The sequence below is a fragment of the Telopea speciosissima genome, chromosome 11 (genome assembly GCF_018873765.1).
Source record: "Telopea speciosissima isolate NSW1024214 ecotype Mountain lineage chromosome 11, Tspe_v1, whole genome shotgun sequence".
Lineage (NCBI taxonomy): Eukaryota > Viridiplantae > Streptophyta > Magnoliopsida > Proteales > Proteaceae > Telopea > Telopea speciosissima.
The window spans coordinates 42,035,922-42,059,444 of record NC_057926.1 but is presented as its reverse complement, the minus strand read 5'-3'; the positions used below and the strand labels follow the sequence as shown (position 1 = coordinate 42,059,444).

The window sequence follows — 23,523 nt, the reverse complement described above, 5'->3', positions numbered from 1 at the left end:
TTATGGCCCGATTATTTGATACATCCAACTTTTCAGACAATTAATTGAAACCCCTTTCTTAGGTGTTACAACAAAGAAAGTATCTCTTGATGGGCTCCTTGATGGCTGTTGGCTTAAATTGGATAACTCTCCTTTTCTTCTTCCTCCTCCTTACCTCTTCAATTCTGGTGACCACGAACATATGACATGCTATACTAGTGACCAGACCCAGTTATGTATGACTTTATTTTGTTGTTACCAATCAGATTATAGCAATTAGAATTTATCAAAACACAACTTCGATTACTGGCCCGACTCTAGTGACCCACAATTCTAGCAACTGGTAGCTTGATTTTAATAACTTGTCACTCGGGCAACTATAGGAGAACATTTTTCAATACCTACTCTATAGGACTATTTCCACTAGAAGAACTTGTTTAATGATCGCTTTCATAAAGTGCTTTTTTATCACTATTAAATAATGGATAGCGTTTAAGGATCGAGACGTCGGTGATTGATAGTCGATCGAATACGTCGCATAACAATTTTTCTCACAACAATGCAATCGATAATTGGTCATACAAGAATGATCTCCCACACTTCAGATCCCAGAACAGTGATGGAAGCTCTTGACATGTACACACACACACAGAGTGAAGTGAAAGGGAGAGAAAGGAGAGAGATATTTAGAGAGAGAGAGTGTTGTGTGCATATACATCCTCTTGAGGTGGGCGGCTCTTGGTTATTTCATATAATTGTAGCTTACCAATTTTCAACCTCTTTACGTGTTTGAGTATGAGCAGGAGACCCTACGTGGCCCCTTCTCCAAGTAATTCTAAGTAGACTCTATATGGATCCACAGTTGCCCCAGGTGGGCGCACGGATTGGGTGAAACCGGATCCACCAACAACTACAAATGAAATAGAAATGTGTTTCAAAGGCATTGTAAGAGAAGCATTTTTGGTAGTTCTATGACTCTATAGGCTGTTTTACTCATCGCTTGCTTGTGCCCTTGATTTAATTGTTTGTTGACTTATATGTCCCCTTATTATTATTTGTTTTTATCTAGTGTATACCCCTTATTTCCCCTTTTATTCCCCCGAGTATTTTGTTATTGGTGTTCTTTCTTTGTGCCCTTATTAGTACACATATTTTCAAACCCACTAAGAAGCTTTGTAAATTCTTATTGCAACTCATCCTATGAGTTTCCGTTATCTTGTTCAATTCCAACATCATTAGAACACTTTAATTAGAGCTATAAAACAAAGGTTGCAGTCTGTTAATTGTATAGCACTAGAATCATGGAATGAATTGGTATATTTCTATTGATGTCAATGTATCAATATATACAAGGATTACATGGGTCAATCACCCTCAATTATTACCTAATTAAATCCTATCAATATGATATGGATAGGAAAGAATCAATTATCCTAGTCAATGGATAGGCTCATATGGTAAGTGTCAATTATCCTAGTCAATGGGTGAACTATGAAGACTCATATGGTAATACTCCCCCTCAAGGTGGAGCGTGCAGGTCGCAAACGCCCAGCTTGGAACTAAGATGCTGAAATTGTTCACGACCAAGAGATTTGGTAAGTAAGTCTGCAATCTGATCCGAGCTAGCAATCTTGGTCGGTCTTAGGAATCCTTGTTGAAGTTTGTCGCGAACGACATGGCAATCGATCTCAATGTGCTTAGTGCGTTCGTGAAAAACAGGATTGGAGGCGGTGTGGATGGCTGATTGCTTGTCGCAATACAGTGGTATGGGAGAAGATAAATTAATTCCCAAGTCTTTCAAGAGATAGGATATCCATGAAAGTTCACATGTTGCAACCGCCATTGCCCTGTATTCGGCCTCTGCAGATGATCGAGAAACAGTGGATTGTTTCTTGGTCTTCCAAGAAATTGGACTTGATCCAAGGAGAATGCAGTACCCTGTCATCGATTGGCGGGTCATTGGACAAGTTGCCCAGTCTGAGTCACAATATCCCCGAAGCTGAAGCGAGGAGGTGGAGGAGAAAAAGATTCATTGCCCTGGGGTGGCATTCAAGAATCGAAGAAGCCTATGAGCAGCATCCAAATGTGGTTGTCGAGATTGATGCATAAATTGACTCAGAATGTTTACCGTGTGAGTAATATCTGGGCGCGTGACTGTGAGATAGATCAAGCGCCCAACAAGATGACGGTAAGGTGAAGGATCCGATAATAAGTCCCCATTAGATTCTGTTAGGTGCAAGTTCTGTTCCATGGGTGTCTCGGCTGGTCTAGTTCCAGTGAAGCCACTGTCTTGTAAAATGTCCAGCACATATTTGCGTTGTGAGAGATAAATGCCCTTAGTAGATCTTGCAACTTCAATTCCCAGAAAAAAATTCAAAGGACCAAGATCCTTGATGTGAAAATTATTGAATAAGAAATTTTTAACTATGTCAACCAAATCGGCAGTGGCTCCAGTGATGATAATATCATCCACATAGAGCACTATATAAACACTCTCTGTTTGACGATGCAAGGTGAACAATGAGTGATCAGCTTGAGATTGAGAAAATCCGAAATCCAGGAGCACAGTAGAGAACTTGGAGAACCATTGTCTAGATGCTTGTTTTAAACCATATAAAGATTTTTTAAGTTTGCAGATGGGTTGCTCCCCCTTACGACGATAACCCGGGGGAGGGGTCATGTAAACCTCTTCATCTAGGTCCCCATGCAAAAATGCATTATGGACATCCATCTGATGTAATATCCATCCATTAACGGCTGCTAGAGCAATAAGAGTGTGAACTGTAACAAGTTTCGCAACGGGTGCAAACGTATCATGATAGTCAATACCTTCCACCTGATTGTAACCCTTAGCGACAAAACGTTTGATTGAACCATCAGAACGCCGTTTAATCTTGAACACCCATTTGGACCCAATTGGTTTCTTCCCGTGTGGTAAGGGAATAAGTGACCAAGTCTTATTTTCTGATAAGGCCTGGATTTATGCTTGCATTGCATCATGTCATTCTGTGTATTTCATTGCCTCAGCAAATGTGGCAGGCTCAGTTGTACTAGCAAGGGATGAGATAAATGCAACATGATGAAGAAGAAGATGAAGTTGCAGCATCATCAGTCATGGTGAGAAGGAAAAAGGAAAAAAATGGAAAGGATCCCAAGAACGGCTTAGGCTGATACCATGTTAATTGTATACCACTAGAATCATAGAATGAATTGGTATATTTCTATTGATGTCAATGTATCAATATATACAAGGATTACTTGGGTCAATCACCCTCAATTATTCCCTAATTAAATCCTATCAATATGATATGGATAGGAAAGAATCAATTATCCTAGTCAATGGATAGGCTCATATGGTAAGTGTCAATTATCCTAGTCAATGGGTGAACTATGAAGACTCATATGGTAATACAGTCCTAAACATTGGAGTCATCTTTTGACACACTAACATCTAAGTCATTTGATGTTGCTAATATTGTCTTCCTCCTTTTCTGTTTTTCATTTATTCTTTTGGAGATGCAATCTTCACCAATGTGTCTTGATTTGTTACACTTCTAACACCGGAAAACCCTTTTTATCTCGACCTAGGGTTTCCTTTTTGCCCATGAGGAATTTTCATTATCCTCATTATCATACTTTTCACTATTTAATGAGACCTTTAAGGCTAATAACTCATTTTTTTCTTGGACTCCTTAGATGTCCCAGTATCATCATCTTATGGTTGATGAATGATCCAACAAGCTTGAACTATGTAATGACTTGATCCCTATTAAGGATATGCAGCCTCAAATTCAGGCAGTTATTTGTGGCATGACCTTTTTGGTTGTGGTAGTGGCAGAACAAATCAGAGTCGAACTTTTGCTTTGATAAATATTCTAATTGCTATAATCTGATTGCTAATCAATAAAATCCAGTCATAGTGTCATAGATAACTAGATCTGGTCACTAGAGGAATTTTTTTTCTGTCCGGTTCTTTGCCCAGTATGGTTCTTCAGTTCCTCTCATAGGGAGGCGGAAATGACGACTTAACCTCACTCGGGCAGTGTGTTCAGGCAAGGGGTTAGGTCGTCATTTCCGACCCCCTATGAGAGGAACCGGACAACTATACCAAACAGGAAATTGAGGAGGACCATCACAGGTTTATGGTCACCTGATTTGAAGAGGTAAGGAGGAAGAGGAGTTTTCCAATTTAACCCGCCAGCCGTCAAGGAGCCCATCAAGAGATACTTTCTTTATTCCATGAAATACTTTACCTTATTTCTTTTATTGTATTCATATTACAAGGTGATAAAAATATTAATATTAGAAAAAAAAAAAAAATGGCTAACGAACAAACGAAGGCTTCTTTAATTATCCCCTACAATTCCATGTTTAGTATGCATTTTCGAAATAGATTTTGGGTCCAGAATGCATTCTAAAGCCCGATTCTTCTTTATTTTGAATAATAAAAGTAGATACCAAATATAACCTTAATGTACATGTTGTCATTATTTTGTATAAACAACTTCAAGTAGTTAGGTTGGCATTTTGAATATTCTTCCATGCTTCTTACAAAGTGACCTCCTTGTTGAATATCCAGCTGAATGTCACACTTTGTGGTTGCATCTTTTGGGCCCTCTGATCAGCTCGTTCTTGTAGCTTCCGAAGCCTGGTTGCCAACCCACACACGAAATCCTGTGCTTGTTGGCCAGAGCTGCTCAAACCCTCCAGATTCTCCAGCTTCCACCTCCCAACCAAGAAATCCAATATATCTGCATAGTCTCTGGCTGTGTAGACACCAAGCCTTTGTGCAACAGCAGAGAAGTGGTGAAACAAATGTGGGTCTTGACCATCGTACATCAAATGTGCAGGCATCGTGATGTTCTTTCGCATCATATCAGAGATCGCCAACATGGTATCCGTGGTGTCCACCTCTAATAGCTTCTCCACCATCTTGATATACGCATTCTCATGTCGCTTCTCGTCCGATGCTATTATACCGCATATACGTGCAAGCACCATATCACCATTCTCCTTCGCCAAACGAGCAGTGTTGCCGTGAGACACGAATGTCGCCCTCTCTTGGAATGATGTGTAAACGAATCCCAAGTATGGGTTGTTTTCCAATCCAGTGTCCTGCAATATATGTTATTATTTATAAGAAACTCCAATAGTAACTCATCTTTTGGCATCTAAAAGCTTATTATGAAGGGTAGGCTCGGAACTTTACCATGCCGGCACCGATGAGGTATTGTATAGAGCGCTCGATCGTAGGCATGTTCACACGTCCGGACAAGTAAAGGTACGTCTTGAGAAGATCACCGTGCCGGTTCTCTTCAGCGGTCCAACATCTGGTCCAAACAGACCAAGGTTCAGAGATCGCCCCGGGCTCATCCTTAACCCCGTCGAACCGGTTTATCATGGACATGTATGTGGGGAGAGCCTCTTCAGTGATCATATCACCCACCAACACCACCAAGTAATCGTCGGGCAATCCAGAGGTTTGCTCACGTAGGGCACCGACTTGGTCTATGAATGAATCGAACGGTTGGGTGGAATCCGGCAAGAAATCATGTGGTTGCCAGGATGTCTCTACTGGCTTTAGCATTGGGAGGATGGTTTCTGTGGCCCACTTATCAAGAGACCTGAACACCTCTACCTTCTCTGGTGGCATCGAGTGTGTTACTGTCTCACATGGGCGTGTGGTGATGCTACTGCTGAGATTAATTGTCGCCGGAATTTGGTAGCGGTTGCCGCCGGGGTTTTTACATGATAATGTGGCAGAATCCGGCAGTTTCCGGGGATGGAAAAGTGTTGTGGGTTGCAAATGCCCTGTGCTTGCTGCATTTTTTTCTTTGTGTGTTTGTGTGTGTGGGTCTACAGCTTGGGAGATATTAGGGAGGGAGGACCCCGACCCTCTATTTATAGGACTCTATGAGAGAGAGAGAGAGAGAGAGAGAGAGAGAGAGAATTTTGACTACCTCTGTCTGCCTAATTTGAATTAGTCTTTGGTAATATCGAAGATTTAAATGCTTAAAAACATATTAGGTTGATATCTTATTAAACTGTAACTGTATTTCTCCTCTCAGGTTCCCAGATCTGTAAGTTCTTGTAAGTACCCATCTAAAAAGTTGACACGTGGATAAGTAACATCCAATGGTTATTTTTGAATCCTCTCAAAAACCCATCCAACCCTAACTCAGTCGGGTTTCTCTGTTTGGGTTTCCTCTCTCACGCTGCCTTCTCTCACTGACTCTCTCTCTGGGTTTCCTCTCTCACGCTGCCTTCTCTCACTGACCCGACTGTTCCTCTCCCCTCCTCCTCCTCCTCCTCCTCTCTCTCTCTCTCTCTCTCTCTCTCTCTCTCTCTCTCTCATTGCTGGAGTGTTCTAGCGACGGCGCGACGGTAGTGCAACGGAGACTAGTATCTAAGGTTACGAAGAGAGAGCTTACTGTGAGAGATGCTCATCGTTTGGGATATCGTCCTTGCTTGGACTTCAGCCAGGAGAATCAACGGTACAGTGTTGGGATTGTGAAGGATCGGACCAAGTATTTGATGGTTGTGGTTTCTGGTGGTATGACCAACAGGAATCAGATCATCCGATGTTATTGCAAGTGAATGTTATTTTGGGGGATGAAAGGTAAAGACAAAGTGAAAGTTCATAGCTCAAATAAAAATTAGTGAAAAAATTGGTTTTCTAAGATCTGAAATACAATCGATTTACGAGTCCTGTTCCAGTGTTCCTGTTCAGATTTTCAAATCCTGGTTTTCTAAGATCTGAGTTGTTGAATCTGATTTTTGTTGCGGTTTAAGTTTTCATATAATTGTTTATTCACCAATCAGATCATCATTGGTTTACTCTTTTGAATCCCTTACATCCTGCAATCGATTTCTCAATCCTCTCTAGGTTTCAAGAATCTAACTTCCAAGTACGATGTTTCTAGATTATTTACCTTACTGAAAAGACCCTTCGACCAGAATATCTTCCATATTTGATTTGTTTCCATTGAGTTTTTAAATATCTTTTGAATCTGGGTTTTATCCCTTACTTGCGATTCTGGTTTCATTTGAGTTTTTGAACTGATAGAGTTCTTATTTTATCAAATCGGTAATGGACTAGATCAGTAGAGAGGGTAATCAAAGTCAAGCATAGATTCTGGTAGGTTGTTTGTACATAGGGGGTTGCCCATTTGAATTCCCACTGAGATTAAATAATGAAAAATCACCCTGATTCCTGAACCCTTGCTATTTCGTACGAACAATTGAGAGAGGCTCTTTGTAGCTCATGGGGAGAAGCTCTGGTTTGATGCAATCCGTCGCCGTGGCTGGAACACTCCGGCTGCGAGAGAGAGATGACTGAGAGGAGAGAGGAACAGTGTTGGTCAGTGAGACAGGGAGGCATGAGAGAGGAAACCCGACTGATTTAGGGTTGGCTGGGTTTTTGAGAGGATTAAAAATGACCGTTGGATGCTATTTGTCCACGTGTCAACTTTTTAGATGGATACTTATAACAACTTACAGATCTGGGAACCTGAGAGGAGAAAAATCCTTACCGGGAAATGGGGCTAAGTCAGTAAGTCTTGCCTTTCTATGACTACTAATCTTTTATGTCTTTTGGGGTTCCTACATTTCTTTTTCTATACAATCCAGCAGTGGAGAGTGCAGTAAGAATCACGTGTTCGACGTTGCAGGTATCATCCATTGTCATGTTGGTTACGTAAAAAACACAAAAGGTCACCAAAACTTCAATAAAGCTTCTCATAGTTTTAAAATTTTCATATAAAATAGAAACACGTTTGAAATTAAAAATATTTGGTCTGATATTTGATTGGCCGACCTAAAGATTTGGGATCAGCATGAGATTAGCATTTTAATAGCTTTAAATAAATGTAATTTTCATATAAAGTAGAAACACGTTTGAAATTAAAAATATTTGGTCTGATATTTGATTGGCCGACCTAAAGATTTGGGATCAGCATGAGATTAGCATTTTAATAGCTTTAAATAAATGTGTAGGTATATAAGAGATCGTTGTCTGGTCGTATAAAGCGTTAGCACTAGTACGAGGGCAAATAAGAGTGTATGTAGCGGTATTAATGCAAGTATGCGATCTTAATGTGTACCCCTCATAGAATCTCGTTTATCTTTATTTAATGACATGGGTTGTCATTGTATACGAATCGATACCTACCAAAACTTCTCGATATGATTAGGTGTATTGTCATTGCATGTGAAATATATATATACTAAAAAACTTTCACATGCAAATGCACATGTGGCATTTATGATGTTAAAACTCATTGCATCGCTCTATTTCCTAGGAAACAAAAAATGCATGTGTGGCTATTTATTGGATGGCGAAGAGAGTATGAATATAACAAACTAAATGTTTAAATGCTATTGAGAGAGAGAGAAAGAGAGAGAGAGAGAGAGAGAGAGAGAGAGAGAGAGAGAGAGAGAGAGAGAGAGAGAGAGAGTTTTTATCGTTCATTTTACCCATAGGGGTAGAAATGTCACGAGTAGGTATTTGGACATTAGGAAAGCTAAGGATTTTTTTTTCAATTTTTTTTTTCTTAATATGATGCCCCTTCGTGTGGAGAGATTCCTCGGGCATTATGCTTTTACAGCTTTTCATCTAGAGTATCGTATTTGGAAGTTACCTTGTTCTTATGAAATGCATGAATAATGATTATTAGTCTGTACGAATTTTTTTTTTAGAAAATAGTTTTCTGTTCGAGAGTGTGGCCTACACCAACACTTTCATGTGTCTATCTTTGTCCTCCTCAAAGTAAGGGGCAGTATGCTTTGTTTCTACTGATTTCATTTTAGATCTTTTTATATCTCATTATTTAAATCTAGGTCTTAAATTCCAATCATGATTTGTCTAGAATTTTATAAAATCCTTTGCTATTTTTCCTTTGGTTTCTTTGATGGATCGATAGATTTTCAAAAATATGTTCTTTATTTTAAAACTGTTCTTTAAATTGTTTGATTAGATTGTTTATATTTTGTAGGATCGTATGGTGCATTCAAGAAGGAAGGTGAATTACATGACAACTAGGGATGTAAACGGACATTCAAAAATCCATATTCGATCCGCGTTCATATCATTTTAGGGGAATTCGAATCCGTCCGAAACTAATCGAATATGAATATGATAATACCCTTAGCTGACCGATTATTATCCAATTCGTTTAGCAATCCGACGATAATAAAATATTTGAAATATATCTCTTTGTTCATCTATCCTTTTAAGTTACCTTATTGGATTTTGTTATCTTATTTTTATAAATTTATAAGTTAAGATAATGTGATTCTTTTTCTAGATTTACTATTGGTTTATATATATATATATATATATATATATATATATATATATTATTTTTTTATGCAATGTGATACATGAATCACATATCTATTAAAATAAATACAAGATAAAATCAAAAGTAAAAAACGTAAGAAAATCAAATACTAAGAAGAGTAAAAGAAAGGGTAGTTGCTGAACTCTCAAGACTCAACCCTAATCCTCATCATAGAAACAGTAAAGATATCCACGAATAATCAAGAAAATTTATATTTGATCTGTGTTCATATCCATTTAGGAGAATCTGTACTAAAAAAGTACTATTCAAAAATTATCCGAATCCGTTTGAAAATCGATAGAATATTATCCAAGTCCGTCCGAATATAATCGGATACAAATATGATAATGCCACTATCTGATCAAATTCGATCTATTTACATCCCTAGGGACAACAGATGTTATAAAACAAATATGAAGAAAATCTTTGAAATTTAAAATAAATAAAAAAAGGTAATAAAACAAATGTGAGTACGATCCCATCACGGTCCATAGTCCACACTGTTAGATCAAAACTCAGCTCGATTTCATACATTCATGTATTTATATTTAGTTTACCAAAAATCATAGATCCAAAGATAAAGACCTCTTCCTCTTACCTGGGAACCAAGCTTTGTCCTTCTAGATCCAAACACAAAGACTTGTGGTTTATCATTGACAGGGTCAAGGCCAAATTGGCCACTTGGAAAGTCAGCCATCTATCTTATGCTGGTCGACAGGTGTTAATTCAATCTGTCCTTGCATCTACACCTTCTTACCTGATGACTTGTTTTCTTTTCCCTAAGAAGACTTGTGCTGAATTGGATTCTATTTATAGTAGATTCTGGCATAACCAGGCCGGTGATCAAAGGAAGATACAGCTGATCAATTGGAATAAGATATGCCGGCCTAAGACACATGGTGGTTTGAGACTCAGAAATTCTGAGACCCACAATGAAGCCTTAATCCTTAAGCTTGGGTGACGACTTATTTATGAACCTTCTGCCATATGGGCAAGGGTTCTCAAGGCCAAATATTTCCCCAATCGCTCTATTTTTCATCCAGCATCTGCTGCAAAGAGGGGATCGTGGACATGGAATAGCATTGCCAAACTGCTCCCTCGCCTTAAGACTATGGTTACCAAGAACATAGGTAATGGTAAATCAACATCTTGTTGGTTTGATCCTTGGATCCCAGGCGTAGCAGGTAATCCTCCAACCCTAAACCCTCATAAGCAATCTTCTGTAACTCTAGTTAATGATTTCATGATTAACACTTCTTGGAATAGGCTTCTGTTAAAGTCTTGGTTTGATTCTCATTCTGTTTGTTGATAGTATTCTCCGAATGAATATTTCCCATTTTGATGATACTTGGACTTGTTCTTTATCTAACAATGACAAATTCTCTACCAAATTAACTGTAAAACAACTAACACCCTCTATATTGCCTAATCCTCTGATTAGCCAATGGTGGAATTTTTTTTGGAAACTTAACTTACATCTGCGATTTAAAATATTCTTTTGGCATGTCTTAAATGCAGGACTATCTGTCAGAGATTCACTTTCGAAATGGATACATGTCGAGCCTTCATGTGTATTCTGTGGCTTTCACAAGGAATCACTTTGGCATCTTTTTCTATCTTGTGATTGGACTAAGCGAATCTGGGCTTCTGGACCGCTTGGATTGAGAACTGAGCACTTATCTGCTCCCTAGCTCATCTGTCTGTGTGCATCCCTTCTTGGCTCCAGGGCCATGAACAAACAATTTTTTCGTTGGTTTTTTTTCCATTTTTATTATAACTTGTTATTCCGTTTGGTCTGTACGAAACAAAGTCCTTAACAATGGTTTTAAGGCTGACCCTTTAATGGTCATCCATTATGTTAATTTTTGGATCTCTGATCTAAATTTGACCCCCCCCTTCAACTAACACCCTCATTACTGATGCACACCACACACCTGATCCACCTATACTTCAACACTTTAATATTGATTCTATCACTGACTTCAAAATGGACTTGCCTGGTTTGCTGGTCGCAGGAGTTTTTGATCCCGAACTTCGAATAGCCAAGTGGACATCCTCGATGTTCCTTAGTGGGAAAAGAATTATAACCAACGTCGGTCGAACAACTTCTAAGGATGACATGGTGGCAGAGCTTTGTGGCATTCTACATGGATGGAAGACTGCGGTTGCAGATCATATTAATTTAAAGGAGATATGGTGCTGCAACAAGAATCTTTTTGACCTTTTGATTAGTCAGGCCTTCACCTTAATACCACGGAACAGTTTACCTTATTTTTTGGATCTTGCAGAACTTACACAAAACTTTTCTAACATAACCTTTAGATGGTACAATATAACCGCACAACTATAAAACCCTTCTTGCTTTTTTGAATATATGCTCCTTTTTCATCAAAAAAAAAAAAAAAACCCATAGATCAGTCATTCAAGGAAGATTATTTTTAATTTCCTCTTACCCACTTTTAATGGTTTTGTAATTCCCAAAAACATGGTGTTTGTACTTTGTACTTGAATTATTATTATTATTAGATATAGAAATGTAGGAACCCTAAAAGTCGTAAAGGTTGGAAGTCAAGGAAAAGGCAAAGACTAGCACTGGTGCATGTGTTTGGCGATCTCTGATATGATGCGCAAGAACAACACGATTCCTGCACACTTGATGTACGATGGTCGAGACCCACATTTTTTCCACCACTTCTCTGCTGTTGCACAAAGACTTGGTGTATGATACACCCATTCCTACTCAACCAAAGGAGAGGCGACACGTGTCCACCACGAAGGTCGGGTCGGCCAAACATAGGGATAATCCAAGACGGCCGATGGGACGATGTGTCGAGAAGAGCCGGGAATAACTCGGTCTCAAGATGGCTTGCATTTATCAAGGATCGATGAGAAGATCAACAGATACGCGAACCGAACCTAGCTCATCATGACTAGGTTCAGCGTACCCGGCAACGATGGGATTACTTCACCCAAGTCACACAAACCGCATGAGCTAGGGTCACGCATCTGAGGTGATCCTTCGGGACAGGTGTCTGCCCAAACAAGGCTCCACCTCAACATTTCCTAGACCGAAGCAATAGTCTACCACCAATAAAAGCCTATAACGGTCCTTGGCACAGAACCTATCAATAGCCAGGTATGTCACAGTTGAAAGGGTGGATTAAAAGCTCTACTTTCTAAATTCAAGAGTTTATCTGTGTGCACGATCTGACTTAGGCATCGGAGTTGACTCTGCCGGCTTAGACTGGCACCCCGTTAGCCCAAGCTTATTATTTTGCAGGACGGTTTGCAATCCCAGACCCTCGAAGTTCTTATCGTATCATAACAGATTGGCGCCGTCTATGGGAAATAGACAAAAAGCTTACATGGCCACTGACAGATCGAAAATGTCCCAACCTCGATCAAGTCAGGCTCAAGGCCGAGTTGGACGACCAAACACCCGGCGGACCGCGAAGGAGGCACCGCCACCTATTGATGACGATCGACGGGGCCCCGTGGAGCAAGAGAGTCATGATGTCGTCCCTCCGGCCCAGAAGGGCCTGGGCACTCTGCTCTCACACCCACAACCCACATTGGTCGAGCTCGAAACTCTCGACCCGGGCGCCGTCTATTGGTATCTATTGTCATTTCTTTATTGCGAGAATGAGAGAATTTATGAGAGGGAAGGAACATTGGGGAGAGTTCGAGAGAGAATCAGGATCAGCTTTGAGTGTGTGTATGAGAGAGAGGGAGAGAGCTTGGGAATGAGAGAAGGGGAGGGCATGAGTTTAAAGAAAAAGACTCTCCTCCAAAATGTCTAAAGGAGAATATAAATCCAAACCTAGAGGTCAAAATCAATCTAACTAAATCAACAAAGATTAACAAAAATTTTAGCAAAATGGGTATAGGATCCCATAGCACCTAGTAGACAATGTTGTCATTATCTTGTAGCTTGGTTTCCATAAGGAACAAGCTCAAGATCGACAATTGTAACTAATAGACCTCGGCATTTGATTAGCAATGAACCTTAACTAAAAATTATCAAAAACAAAGAAACCCAAGAACAAAATCTCATGGATAGTTAGAGAGAGAGAGATTAGTTAAGAAAGTGTGTGAGAGAGAAACCAATGTGACATTTCTTCAGCATGAAATAAAAAAAAAAAATTGCTAAGCTCGGCTCGAAATCGAGCCTTTTAAAGAAGACGTAGAACCCAAGGATGATCCACCAAGAGTTTGGGACCAACTGACAGGGGCTGATAAGTGAATGGTCGAATATCTCCTTTACAAGACCTAATACAGGAAGCCGCAACCCGTTATAGAAGAACATCTCGTGTAAGCTAACCCAGGGACTGGTGAAATAATACCACCCGTCCAAGTGATATTTCTTTAGCATGAAATAAAATGAAAAAATTGCTAAGCTCGGCTCAAAACCGATCCGTTTAAAGAAGACGTAGAACCCAAGGATGATCCTCCAAGAGTTTGGGACCAACTGACAGGGGGTGAGAAGTCAATGGTTGAATATCTCCTTTACAAGACCTAATGCAGGAAGCCGCAACTAGTTATGGAAGGACATCTCATATAGGCTGATCCAGGGACCTTTGGTATAGCACGCCATCTCCTCCTTGGAAGGAAGTCTCAAGACGACATCATCTGGAATCGCATACTTCTTCCTAATCCGAGCTAGGTCAGATTGACGTAGAATGCTAGACACATTGTACACACTTTGCTCCAATTCATCTGGTGCGGACTCTTCGCTATCCTCATCCTCATCCTCGTCATCTTCGTCATCATCTACTTCCTCAGAGCTGGCCTGATCTTCCCGGGCGACCTGATTTTGGACCCCATGGCTCTCCGCAGCCAAAATATCTACTTCCACATCCCAAGCTTCCGCCGCTAGACCAACAATCTGGACATGTCTCTCTAGGTCGGGACAGGAAGTTAATGTCTTACAGATCTCCCGATCGGGCTCCACTGCTACATCCTGGGTACGGCAAACATTACTGAGGTCGTTGGAAGTCGAGCTGAGGAGATCCTCGGCATTCAGGCTACTGGTGAGTCTGGGTCAGAACCTTGACTATAGCCCTTTACCGAGGGGCTCACCCCAGACAATCTATATTCACTACCACTATAAGCCATGAGCATAGAAGAACTTACTTGTGGCAGACCTGAGCAAGAGCACCACAGAAGAAGAATGTAAAGCACCGATCTAGTAAACCACCCGAGCTAAATAAACGCAACCGAGCAAAGGAGCAGCGACCTTCAAAAGCGAACAACGAGTGAAAAATGAAGTCTAACTATTCTCCTATTTATAGTCTAAAGGAACGGACATCTAATGGTCAACAGATGATGCGACGGATGGCCACGATTCAACAACGTTTCGGTTACCCGATGCATAATCATGATGCTCCCGAACACGTGGCTGAACGGCGACACAGTACCCGAGGGCGAATGAAGAAAGAAGCCCATAAGTGAGTGCGGCTCAGCACGAGCCGACCTAAAAAAAAAAATGTTTGCACAGTAGGGAGGATGAATGGGACATCGACACAGACGAAGAGGGGTGCATTGGTACTCGCTCAGACCACAATGAGACTAAGCGAGTAGGGGGGCATATGATACACCCATTCCTACTCAACCAAAGGAGAGGCGACACATGTCCACCACGAAGGTCGGGTCGGCATGGCCGACCCAAACATAGGGATAATCCAAGATGGCTAATGGGACGATGTGTCAAGAAGAGCCGGGAACGACCCCGTCTCGAGACGGCTTGCATTTATCAAGGATCGATGAGAAGATCGACAGATACATGAACCAAACCGAGCTCATCATGACTGAGGTTCGGCGTACGTGGCGACGATGGGATTACTTCACCCAAGTCACACAAACCGAATGAGCTAGGGTCACACGTCTGGGTGATCCTCCGGGACAGGTGTCCGCCCAAACAAGGCTCTACCTCAACATGTTTATCTGTGTGCACGATCTAACTTGTCCACCAATTAAAGCCTATGACGGTCCTTGGCACAGAACCTATAAATAGCCAGGTATGTCACAGTTGAAAGGGGGGATTAAAAGCTCTACTTTCTAAATTCAAGAGTTTATCTGTGTGCGCGATCTGACTTAGGCATCGGAGCTAACTTCGTCGGCTCGGACCGGCACCCCGTTAGCCCGAGCTTATTATTTTGCAGGACGGTTTACGGTCCCAGACTCTCGAAGTTCAAATCGTGTCATAATAGTGTCTACACAGCCAGAGACTATGCAGATATGTTGGACTTCTTAGTTGGGAGATGTAAGCTTGAGAAGCTGGTGGGACTGAGCAACTCTAGCCACCAAGCTCAGGATTTCGTGTGTGGGTTGGCACCTAGGCTTCGGAAGCAACAAGAACGAGCTGATCAACGGGGAGAATGGAGATGCACCGTATGGGTCTGATCTTGTGAACCAGAGTTTCCTTTTGTATAGTGGATTTATTTTTGGCATGCAATCTTTCATTTTGTATTCTTATATCCTTGTTGGTGGATTAGGGTATTTTGTACACACTTGTTTAAATCCTCTTATTCTTGAGGATCAATGTGTTGGAGTTTCCACTAAATTCAGCATCGACGGCGTGAATTGAAGATGCCATAAAATGAAATGAATCAAAGAGTGAGTTCTACCAGTGCCTTGGTAATCCAAAGACTTTTCAAAAAGAAATGCAAAGATTGCAATGCCAAGAACAAGAAAAATAAACAATCAAATTAATTTTCTCTCCAGATACATCTTTGGTAAAATGAAGGATTGCAGAGATCTTCAATTTGACTTGGAAGGATGCATCATTGCATCTGATAGTACTATTGGAGAGTAATCCCAACAGGTTCTTTTAAGGAAAAGAACAGATCGAAACCATTTACAACTAAGAATAAAAGAAAATAAAAGATAAAAGTAAAGACTTGTTTGATTGATTTGTGGATCCCTTCCTTTGTTTTGAATTTTTCCTTTTATAGGCATCCTCAGGTGGTTTCTGTAGTTACTAAGTAGTTTCATAACTACCCACTTCTTTGAGAGGTAGTTTCACAACTACCTACTTCTTTGAGAGTTTGTTGTAACCACCTTGCTGATCGTTCGCAGGTCACTGACCGTTTATCGATCATTGACTGTTGTCTATCACTGACCGTTTTGGGTCCTTGGCCGTTTTCTGACCGTTTTGGGTCCTTGGCCATTTTCTGACCGTTTTCGGTCACTGACCGTTTTTTGATCCATAATTAACATGTCAATCTTGACTGAAATAGATTTCGGTCTATTTCTCTATTGACCAAAATAGACCGAAAATAGGGTGTAAACAGTTGGCATTGGCTACACTCAGAGTTCTTTGGCTAGCACCGGTTAATCATTAATTCATGCCAGCCAAAACTCAGTCTGTATCGGATTTTGTAGCATTTCTAGAATTGTGGACTCTTCGAGTTCTTGTTTGCATTGCTTTTCTACCTTGCGTCTGCCAACTCAGAACTGATCTAGACTCTTCTAGAGACCATAGTGGGCGTTATGGAGGTTGCTATGAATGTAGGACTTCCTCACAATCCCCTTAGAGCTAAGGAGTTCTCTAACAGTTGGATGAGGAATGCTAACCTTGGGCGTGGGTAACACCCTAGGCTATAAATAGGAGGTACTTCTCCTGTTTTAAAAAACCTTAGAAACCTTAAAAATATCAGAGAATACTTTTAAGAATTCTAAGAGGTACTTAAGAATAAATGAAATTGGTTCACCTTGTTAGATCAAAATTCAGCTTAATTTCATTCATTCATGTATTTTTATTTAGTTGACGTAAAAATAAAGACATTATTAGTTTCTATATAGTGTAGGTATTGTTGATTTTAATTCAAATTTATTTGAGTTTTATCAGTCAAATTTTTAATGTTACAAATCTTCTACTAATATTCTGCAGATAGAACGTTAATATTAGCGACCCTCCTCTGTCATCAATTCACTGTCAACACTGTCACTCGAAAATATGGGTCCCTGGACGTCTTTACTGGAATCGTTGCCTCTAAGAAGTATCTTACCTCTGTTTTGTTATACATTGATAGTGGATTAGATGATCTAACAAATGTCTTAAACTTAATTGTAAACTGCAGAATTCATTTGACACCCTGGTGCTACGGAGTTGTTTTAGCAATGGGTTGTAGAATTCAAAAACCAAAGCATCTTCATGGCTATTTGGCCAATTATTTGTTTGGAGCTTGATCAGCCCATAGCTAAAACAACTCCGTAGCACCAACGTGTCAAATGAATTCTGCAGTTTACAATTAAGTTTAAGACATTAGTTAGATCATCTAATCCACTATCAATATATAACAAACAGGGATAAAGAAACTTCTTCAAGGCAAAGATTCCTGTAAAGACATCCAGGGACCCATATTTCCAAGTGACACTGCTGGCAGTGAATTGATGATATAGGAGGGTTGGTAATATTAATGTTCTCCCTGGAGTGTCGCTAATATTAACATTCTCTCTGCAGAATATTAATAGAAGATTTGTAACATTAAAAATTTGATTGATAAAACTCAAATAAATTTGAATTAAAATCAACAATACCTACACTCTATAGAAAGTAGAAACTAATAATGTCTTTATCTCCATCCTCCTCCTCTCCTTCTTCACCATCATACGCTACCTGTAAAACACAAAAAAGAGAAAACAATAATGAAATCTAAAGAGGGTGGGTTGCAGGTCGACGGTTATCCCAAGAATTAACGACCAAATACAAGAAATTAACAGATACATCCCACCCGAAACATTATAGAGAAAATGGGTGTGTTTAGTAATTAATCTTGGCGAAAAGATGGGAATGTAAAACTCAAAGATATATAAACCAAAAATACAAAAAATTGCAAAACTCAAAAGAACATTATAGAGATAAACAAAAATCAAACTGCAATTAAGAAATTGTAAAATAAATAACAGATTGCAGAGAGAAGCAAAGTGCAAGAAAGCGCAAAACCCAAAATATAAAGAATATAGATCGAGACAAGCAAAAAATAAGAAAATTGCAAAAACACATAACATATTGCAAGAAATTGAAAAACGCAAAAGCTGCAGTGAAACTATTCGTAGGACTCATCTCCTCTTCCTTTTTCTTATCCTCATGGCTTATGTATGACTCTATGTCTGTTTGTTATTCAAGGGTTTTTAAATAAAACGTATTTTCATCCCAAAAAAAAAAAAAAATCAAACCCACCCTCGGGGGGAAAAAGATCCTGTGTAGCGGTGACGGGAGCTGCACAGGTGCAGCACCGCTAAACGACAGCAAACAGGAGTAAGGTAGTCGTTTCATAGGTGGGTCCCACCTGGGCCCCATATGTGAAATGACCACCCCTTGTATTTGGGTTGGTTTTCGTGCTGCACCTGTGCAGCTCCCATCCCGCCACGGCTGTACAAGAGCCAAGTCCATCCTCGGGCTATCTTCAGCGTTGGATATAATCTCACTTATCTTCGAGACAATTATTAGAATCCCACTTGCAATTGGAAAAAAAAAAAAAATTTGCTACTATTGGGATGGCAGGAATGTTCCTTCTACCTCTGCTGTCAGCAAAGGAAATGGAATAATTCACTTCCTCTTTGGGTTCATAAAAACCCTCCTAAGTTTTAATATTTGAAAAAATAACCTTTAAGATTCTATTTCCTTGGCTGCCAGAAGGGTAGCACGAACATTCCCGCTACCTGGTGGCAGTAAAATTTGGTTCCTTGCAAATACCCCTCTTTTACCATATAAAAGCTCCTCCTAAGCATTCATTCTCTGTTCGTTCTTATTAAGAACCTTACTGCCTCCTGCACTATTACCAGTTTTTAGTTCTTCAGCATGGGAATGTTTTCTGTGTTTTCCAACTAGATTTTTGTTAAAATTACAAGGTTTTGTCTTTATCACTGCTAGACTTACTGCGTGTAGGAGCCCGACCATGATTTGTAAAAGATCCGACTTTTGTAAGTATTGGATGTAATCCCCTCGGTAGAGAGTAGAGAGTAGGGACTGCATGTCATTTCAATCATTCAGGGGGGCAAGCCAGTCATTTCATCCACACCTGTCTGAGCACATCTTAGATTCCAATCCTAATTTGTTCAGTTTTATAAAACCCTCTACTATTTTTCCTTTGGTTTCTTTGATGGGTCGATAGATTTTCAATAATATGTCCTTGTTTCCTAACTCTATTTTTTTCGTTGTTTGATTCGTTTGTTATATATTTTTATAGTATCGTATGACACACCTAAGAGGGAAGCTGAATTAGATCGAAAATCTCCGAAATTAAAAAAAAAATGTTTTATAACCAATGTGACTAGATCCCTCCAAGGTCCACCTTGTTAGATCAAAACTCAGCTCAATTTCATTCATACATGTATTTTTGTTTATTTGATGTAATTGAAATGCTAACATCATGGCCAGTTAATTAATTATAAACAAAATGATTTTAAGGGACAATTACTATCACTCCCCTACACTTAGCCTATAATTACTAAAACTCTCATACCTTAAACTTCTTTGATACTCCCCTACTTTTAAACTTTTACATCTCTTTCTCCCCTCATGTTTTTAAATACCCAGATTACCTTTCCTTTTCACCTAGTAACATGCTAATCTACTTATCCATTCTTATTGAGTGACTCACAAGTTGCTTTTACCAAACCAAGAAAGAACCAACCGGTTAACAAATTTGCTTTTACCGAACCAAGCTCTTCAACACTCCTCCCACTAACAAAGTGGTAGTTCTTTTGGTACTGATTGTTATCATTTCTTTATTATTTTTTAGGGATAAAGAACGCCACCCGCTTGAGGGGGTGCGATGGTATTTCGTTCACAGTTGTGTCTGGGCGCAAGTACACGCCGTGTTGTGCGACCAAGTGGCGTTCCTTTTTCCTATCTCTTAATCCCTAAAACCTCTTATTGCTACCTTATTGAATGTACCACTGATCACATCCCAATACGGATGAGACCGATACTAATCCCATCCCAATACCGACCTTGCCATCGATTATTAAATCCACGATGATGAATGAGACAAATGGAAAAAAAAATTAGATAAATTGACATGTCCTTCAATAAGTGCTAATGTATTTAAATATAATTCAACCAAAAAAATAATAATTTAATCACATTAAAATACATATGGGGAAGAACTACTTGGTTAGTGGAAGAAGGTGTTGAAAACATGAGGGGAAAAGAAGATGTATAAGTTTTAAAAGCAGAGGAGTATCAAAAAAGAAGTTTAAGGTAGTGGTGTTTTAATAAATATAGGCTAAATGTGGGGGAATGATAGTAATTGCCTCTTATTTTAAATGAGAAAGAATACTACCCGGTCCTATGCTTTAGCGTTTCAATCACTCCCAAACAAAAAACAGCCTTGGGGTGCCGCGAAATGACCGCCCTATTACCCAGTCTTGGGGTGCCGGGAAATGACTGCCCTATTACCCCCATGTAATGGTGATTTTGAATCTAGGCATGGTCGCCACGCAAGGCAAACGACCGGGTAGCGTTCTATTCCCCTTATTTTACTTTTCTGATTGGTTAATGAGGTTGCAATTCTAAAAAACGTGTTTGTACTTGGTACTTCCAATTGAAACTATAAGCCGCATTATTGAAGTTCTGGTGACTTCAACAACAAATTAATAAAATACTGATCCCAACTTGTTCACGACCCTTTTTCCACCAAAAAAACTTGTTCACTACCCTTTAGAAATAGGAATGTAACAAAGACTAACATGCACCGGTGTATTTAGAAAGAAAAGCTTTGCTCGTTCCTTGCGAAGTTAATCAGAAATCGACTTAAAACTTTCAAGTCTTCCATGTTACCAAGGATACACTTGAGCCTCTGGTCTAAGTGGACTAAAAGACTCATTCAAATTAGACACACAAGTAAAATTTTACACCGAAACAAATGAAACTTAAAATATTTTATCACCTTGTAATATGAAGATAGTTAAAAAAAAATTAAGAAAAATTACTTGTACATCTCAGGAATTATGGCCCGATTGCTTGATACACCCAATTTTTCAAATAATTACTTAGAAACCTTTTCTTGGGTGTTACAACAAAGAAAGTATCTCTTGATGGGCTCCTTGATGGCTGTTGGCTTAAATTGGATAACTCTTCTTTTCTTCCTCCTCCTCTTTACCTCTTCAAATCTGGTGACCACGAACATGTGACATGCTATACTAGTGACCAGACCCAGTTATGTATGACTTTATTTTCTTGCTTACCAATCAGATTATAGCAATTAGAATTTATCAAAGCACAACTTCGATGACTGGCCCGACTCTAGTGATCCACAAGAACACTAGCAACTGGTAGCTTGATTTTAATAACTTGTCACTCAGGCAACTATGGGAGAACATTTTTCAACACCTACTCTATAGGACTATTTCCACTAGAAGAACATGTTTAATGATCGCTTTCATAAAGTGCTTTTTTATCACTATTGAATAATGGATAGCATTTAGGATTATCGAAGAATGTCACAAGCGCAATGGAGATGGATGGAGACGTCCTTGATTGACAGTCGATCGAATACGTTGCGTAACAATCTTCCTCGCTGCAATGCAATCGATAAGTGATCGTACAAGAATGATCTCCCATACTCCAAATCCCAGAATAGTGATGGAAGTTCTTGAGATGTACACACACACGCGGTGAAGTGAAAGGGAGAGAAACAAGAGAGATATTTAGAGAGAGAGAGAATTGTGTGCATATACATTCCCTTGAGGTGGGCGGCTCTTGGTTATCTCATATAACCGTAGTCTAAATGAGGAAACTATAGGAGAACATTTTTCAACACCTACTCTATAGGAGTATTTCCGCGAGAAGTACGCTTCAATGTGTTTCTAATCTCTGTGATCAATCCTGCCCTAAAAGAACATGTTTAATGATTGCTTTTATAAAGTGTTTTTTTTACCACTATTAAATAATGGATAGCGTTTAAGGATCGAGACATCTTTGATTGATAGTCGATCGAACACGTCGCATAACAATCTTCCTCACAGCAATGCAATCGATAAGTGGTCGTACAAGAACGATCTCCCACACTCCAAATCCCAGAACAGTGATGGAAGATCTTGAGATGTAAACACACACAGAGTGAAGTGAAAGGGTGAGAGAGAGAGAGAGAGTTGTGTGCATATACATTCTCTTGAGGTGGGCGGCTCTTGGTTATCTCATATAACCGTAGCCTACCTCTTTTCAACCTCTTTACGTGTCTGAATATGAGCAGGAGACCCTAAGTGCATGGCCCCTTCTCCAAGTAATTCTAAGTAGACTCTATATGGGTCCACAATTGCCCCAGGTGGGAGCACGGATTGGGTGAAACCAGATCCACCAACAACTACAAATGAAATAGAAATGTGTTTCGAAGGCATTGTAATAGAAGCATTTTTGGTAGGTCTACGACTCTATAGGCTGTTTTACTCATCGCTTGCTTGTGCCCTTGATTTAATTGTTTGTTGACTTATATGTCCCCTTATTATTACTTGTGTTACTGGTTCAATTATTTGGTTATTGTTTTTATCTGCTGTGTCCCCCTTATTTCCCCTTATATTCCCCCGAGTATTTTGTTATTGGTGTTCTTTCTTTGTGCCCTTAATAGTACACATATTTTCAAACCCACTAAGAAGCTTTGTAAATTCTTATTGCAACTCATCGTATGAGTTTCCGTTATCTTGTTCAATTCCATCATCATTAGAACACTTTAGACCTATAAAACAAAGGTTGCAGTCCTAAACATTGGAGTCATCTTCTGACACAACTAACATCTAAGTCATTTGATGTTGCTAATTAATATTGTCTTCCTCCTTTTCTGTTTTTCATTTATTCTTTTGGAGATGCAATCTTCACCAATGTGTCTTGATTTGTTACATATGTAACACCGGAAAACCCTTTTTCTCTCGACCTAGGGTTTCCTGTTTGCTCATGAGGAATTTTCATCATCGATCCTCATTATCAAACTTTTCACTATTTAATGAGACCTTTAAGGCTAACTCATTTTTTTCTCGGACTCATTAGATCTCACAGTGATCATTATCATCATCTCATGGTTGATGAATGATCCAACAAGCTTGAACTATGTAATGACTTGATCCCTAGTAAGGATTTGTAGCCTTAGATTCAGGCAGTTATTCGTGGCATGACCTTTTTTATTGTAATCAATAAAATCCAGTCATAGATAACTAGGTCTGGTCAATAGAGGAATTTTTTTCCTGTCCGATTCCCTGCCTG

The 23,523-nt window shown here is 39.5% G+C and overlaps 1 protein-coding gene and 1 long non-coding RNA gene across 2 annotated transcripts in view; both read right to left on the bottom strand.

The window, feature by feature from the left end:
- The window catches only part of LOC122644634, a 30,972-nt gene extending 21,007 nt beyond the window's left edge, over positions 1-9,965 (bottom strand). The window contains exons 1-2 of the long non-coding RNA XR_006330428.1: positions 9,955-9,965; positions 321-326 (exon numbers count right to left, since the gene is read on the bottom strand). This is a non-coding gene — a long non-coding RNA (uncharacterized LOC122644634). The remainder of the gene's footprint in view (positions 1-320; positions 327-9,954) is intronic.
- LOC122644632 (stearoyl-[acyl-carrier-protein] 9-desaturase 6, chloroplastic-like) lies at positions 4,513-5,655 on the bottom strand. The gene is made up of 2 exons (XM_043838014.1): positions 5,189-5,655; positions 4,513-5,094 (listed from the first exon to the last, which is right to left on the bottom strand). The coding sequence occupies exons 1-2, from the start codon at positions 5,630-5,632 to the stop codon at positions 4,528-4,530; spliced, it is 1,011 nt and encodes a 336-aa protein (XP_043693949.1). The 5' UTR covers positions 5,633-5,655; the 3' UTR covers positions 4,513-4,527.
- Positions 9,966-23,523: the final 13,558 nt, after the last annotated feature.

Coding starts and splice junctions, on each gene's coding strand:
- LOC122644632 (XM_043838014.1), bottom strand. CDS start 5,632: ATGCCACCAGAGAAGGTAGAGGTGTTCAGGTCTCTTGATAAGTGGGCC. Junction 5,095..5,188: donor ACCTCATCGGTGCCGGCATG/GTAAAGTTCCGA, acceptor CATATATTGCAG/GACACTGGATTGGAAAACAA.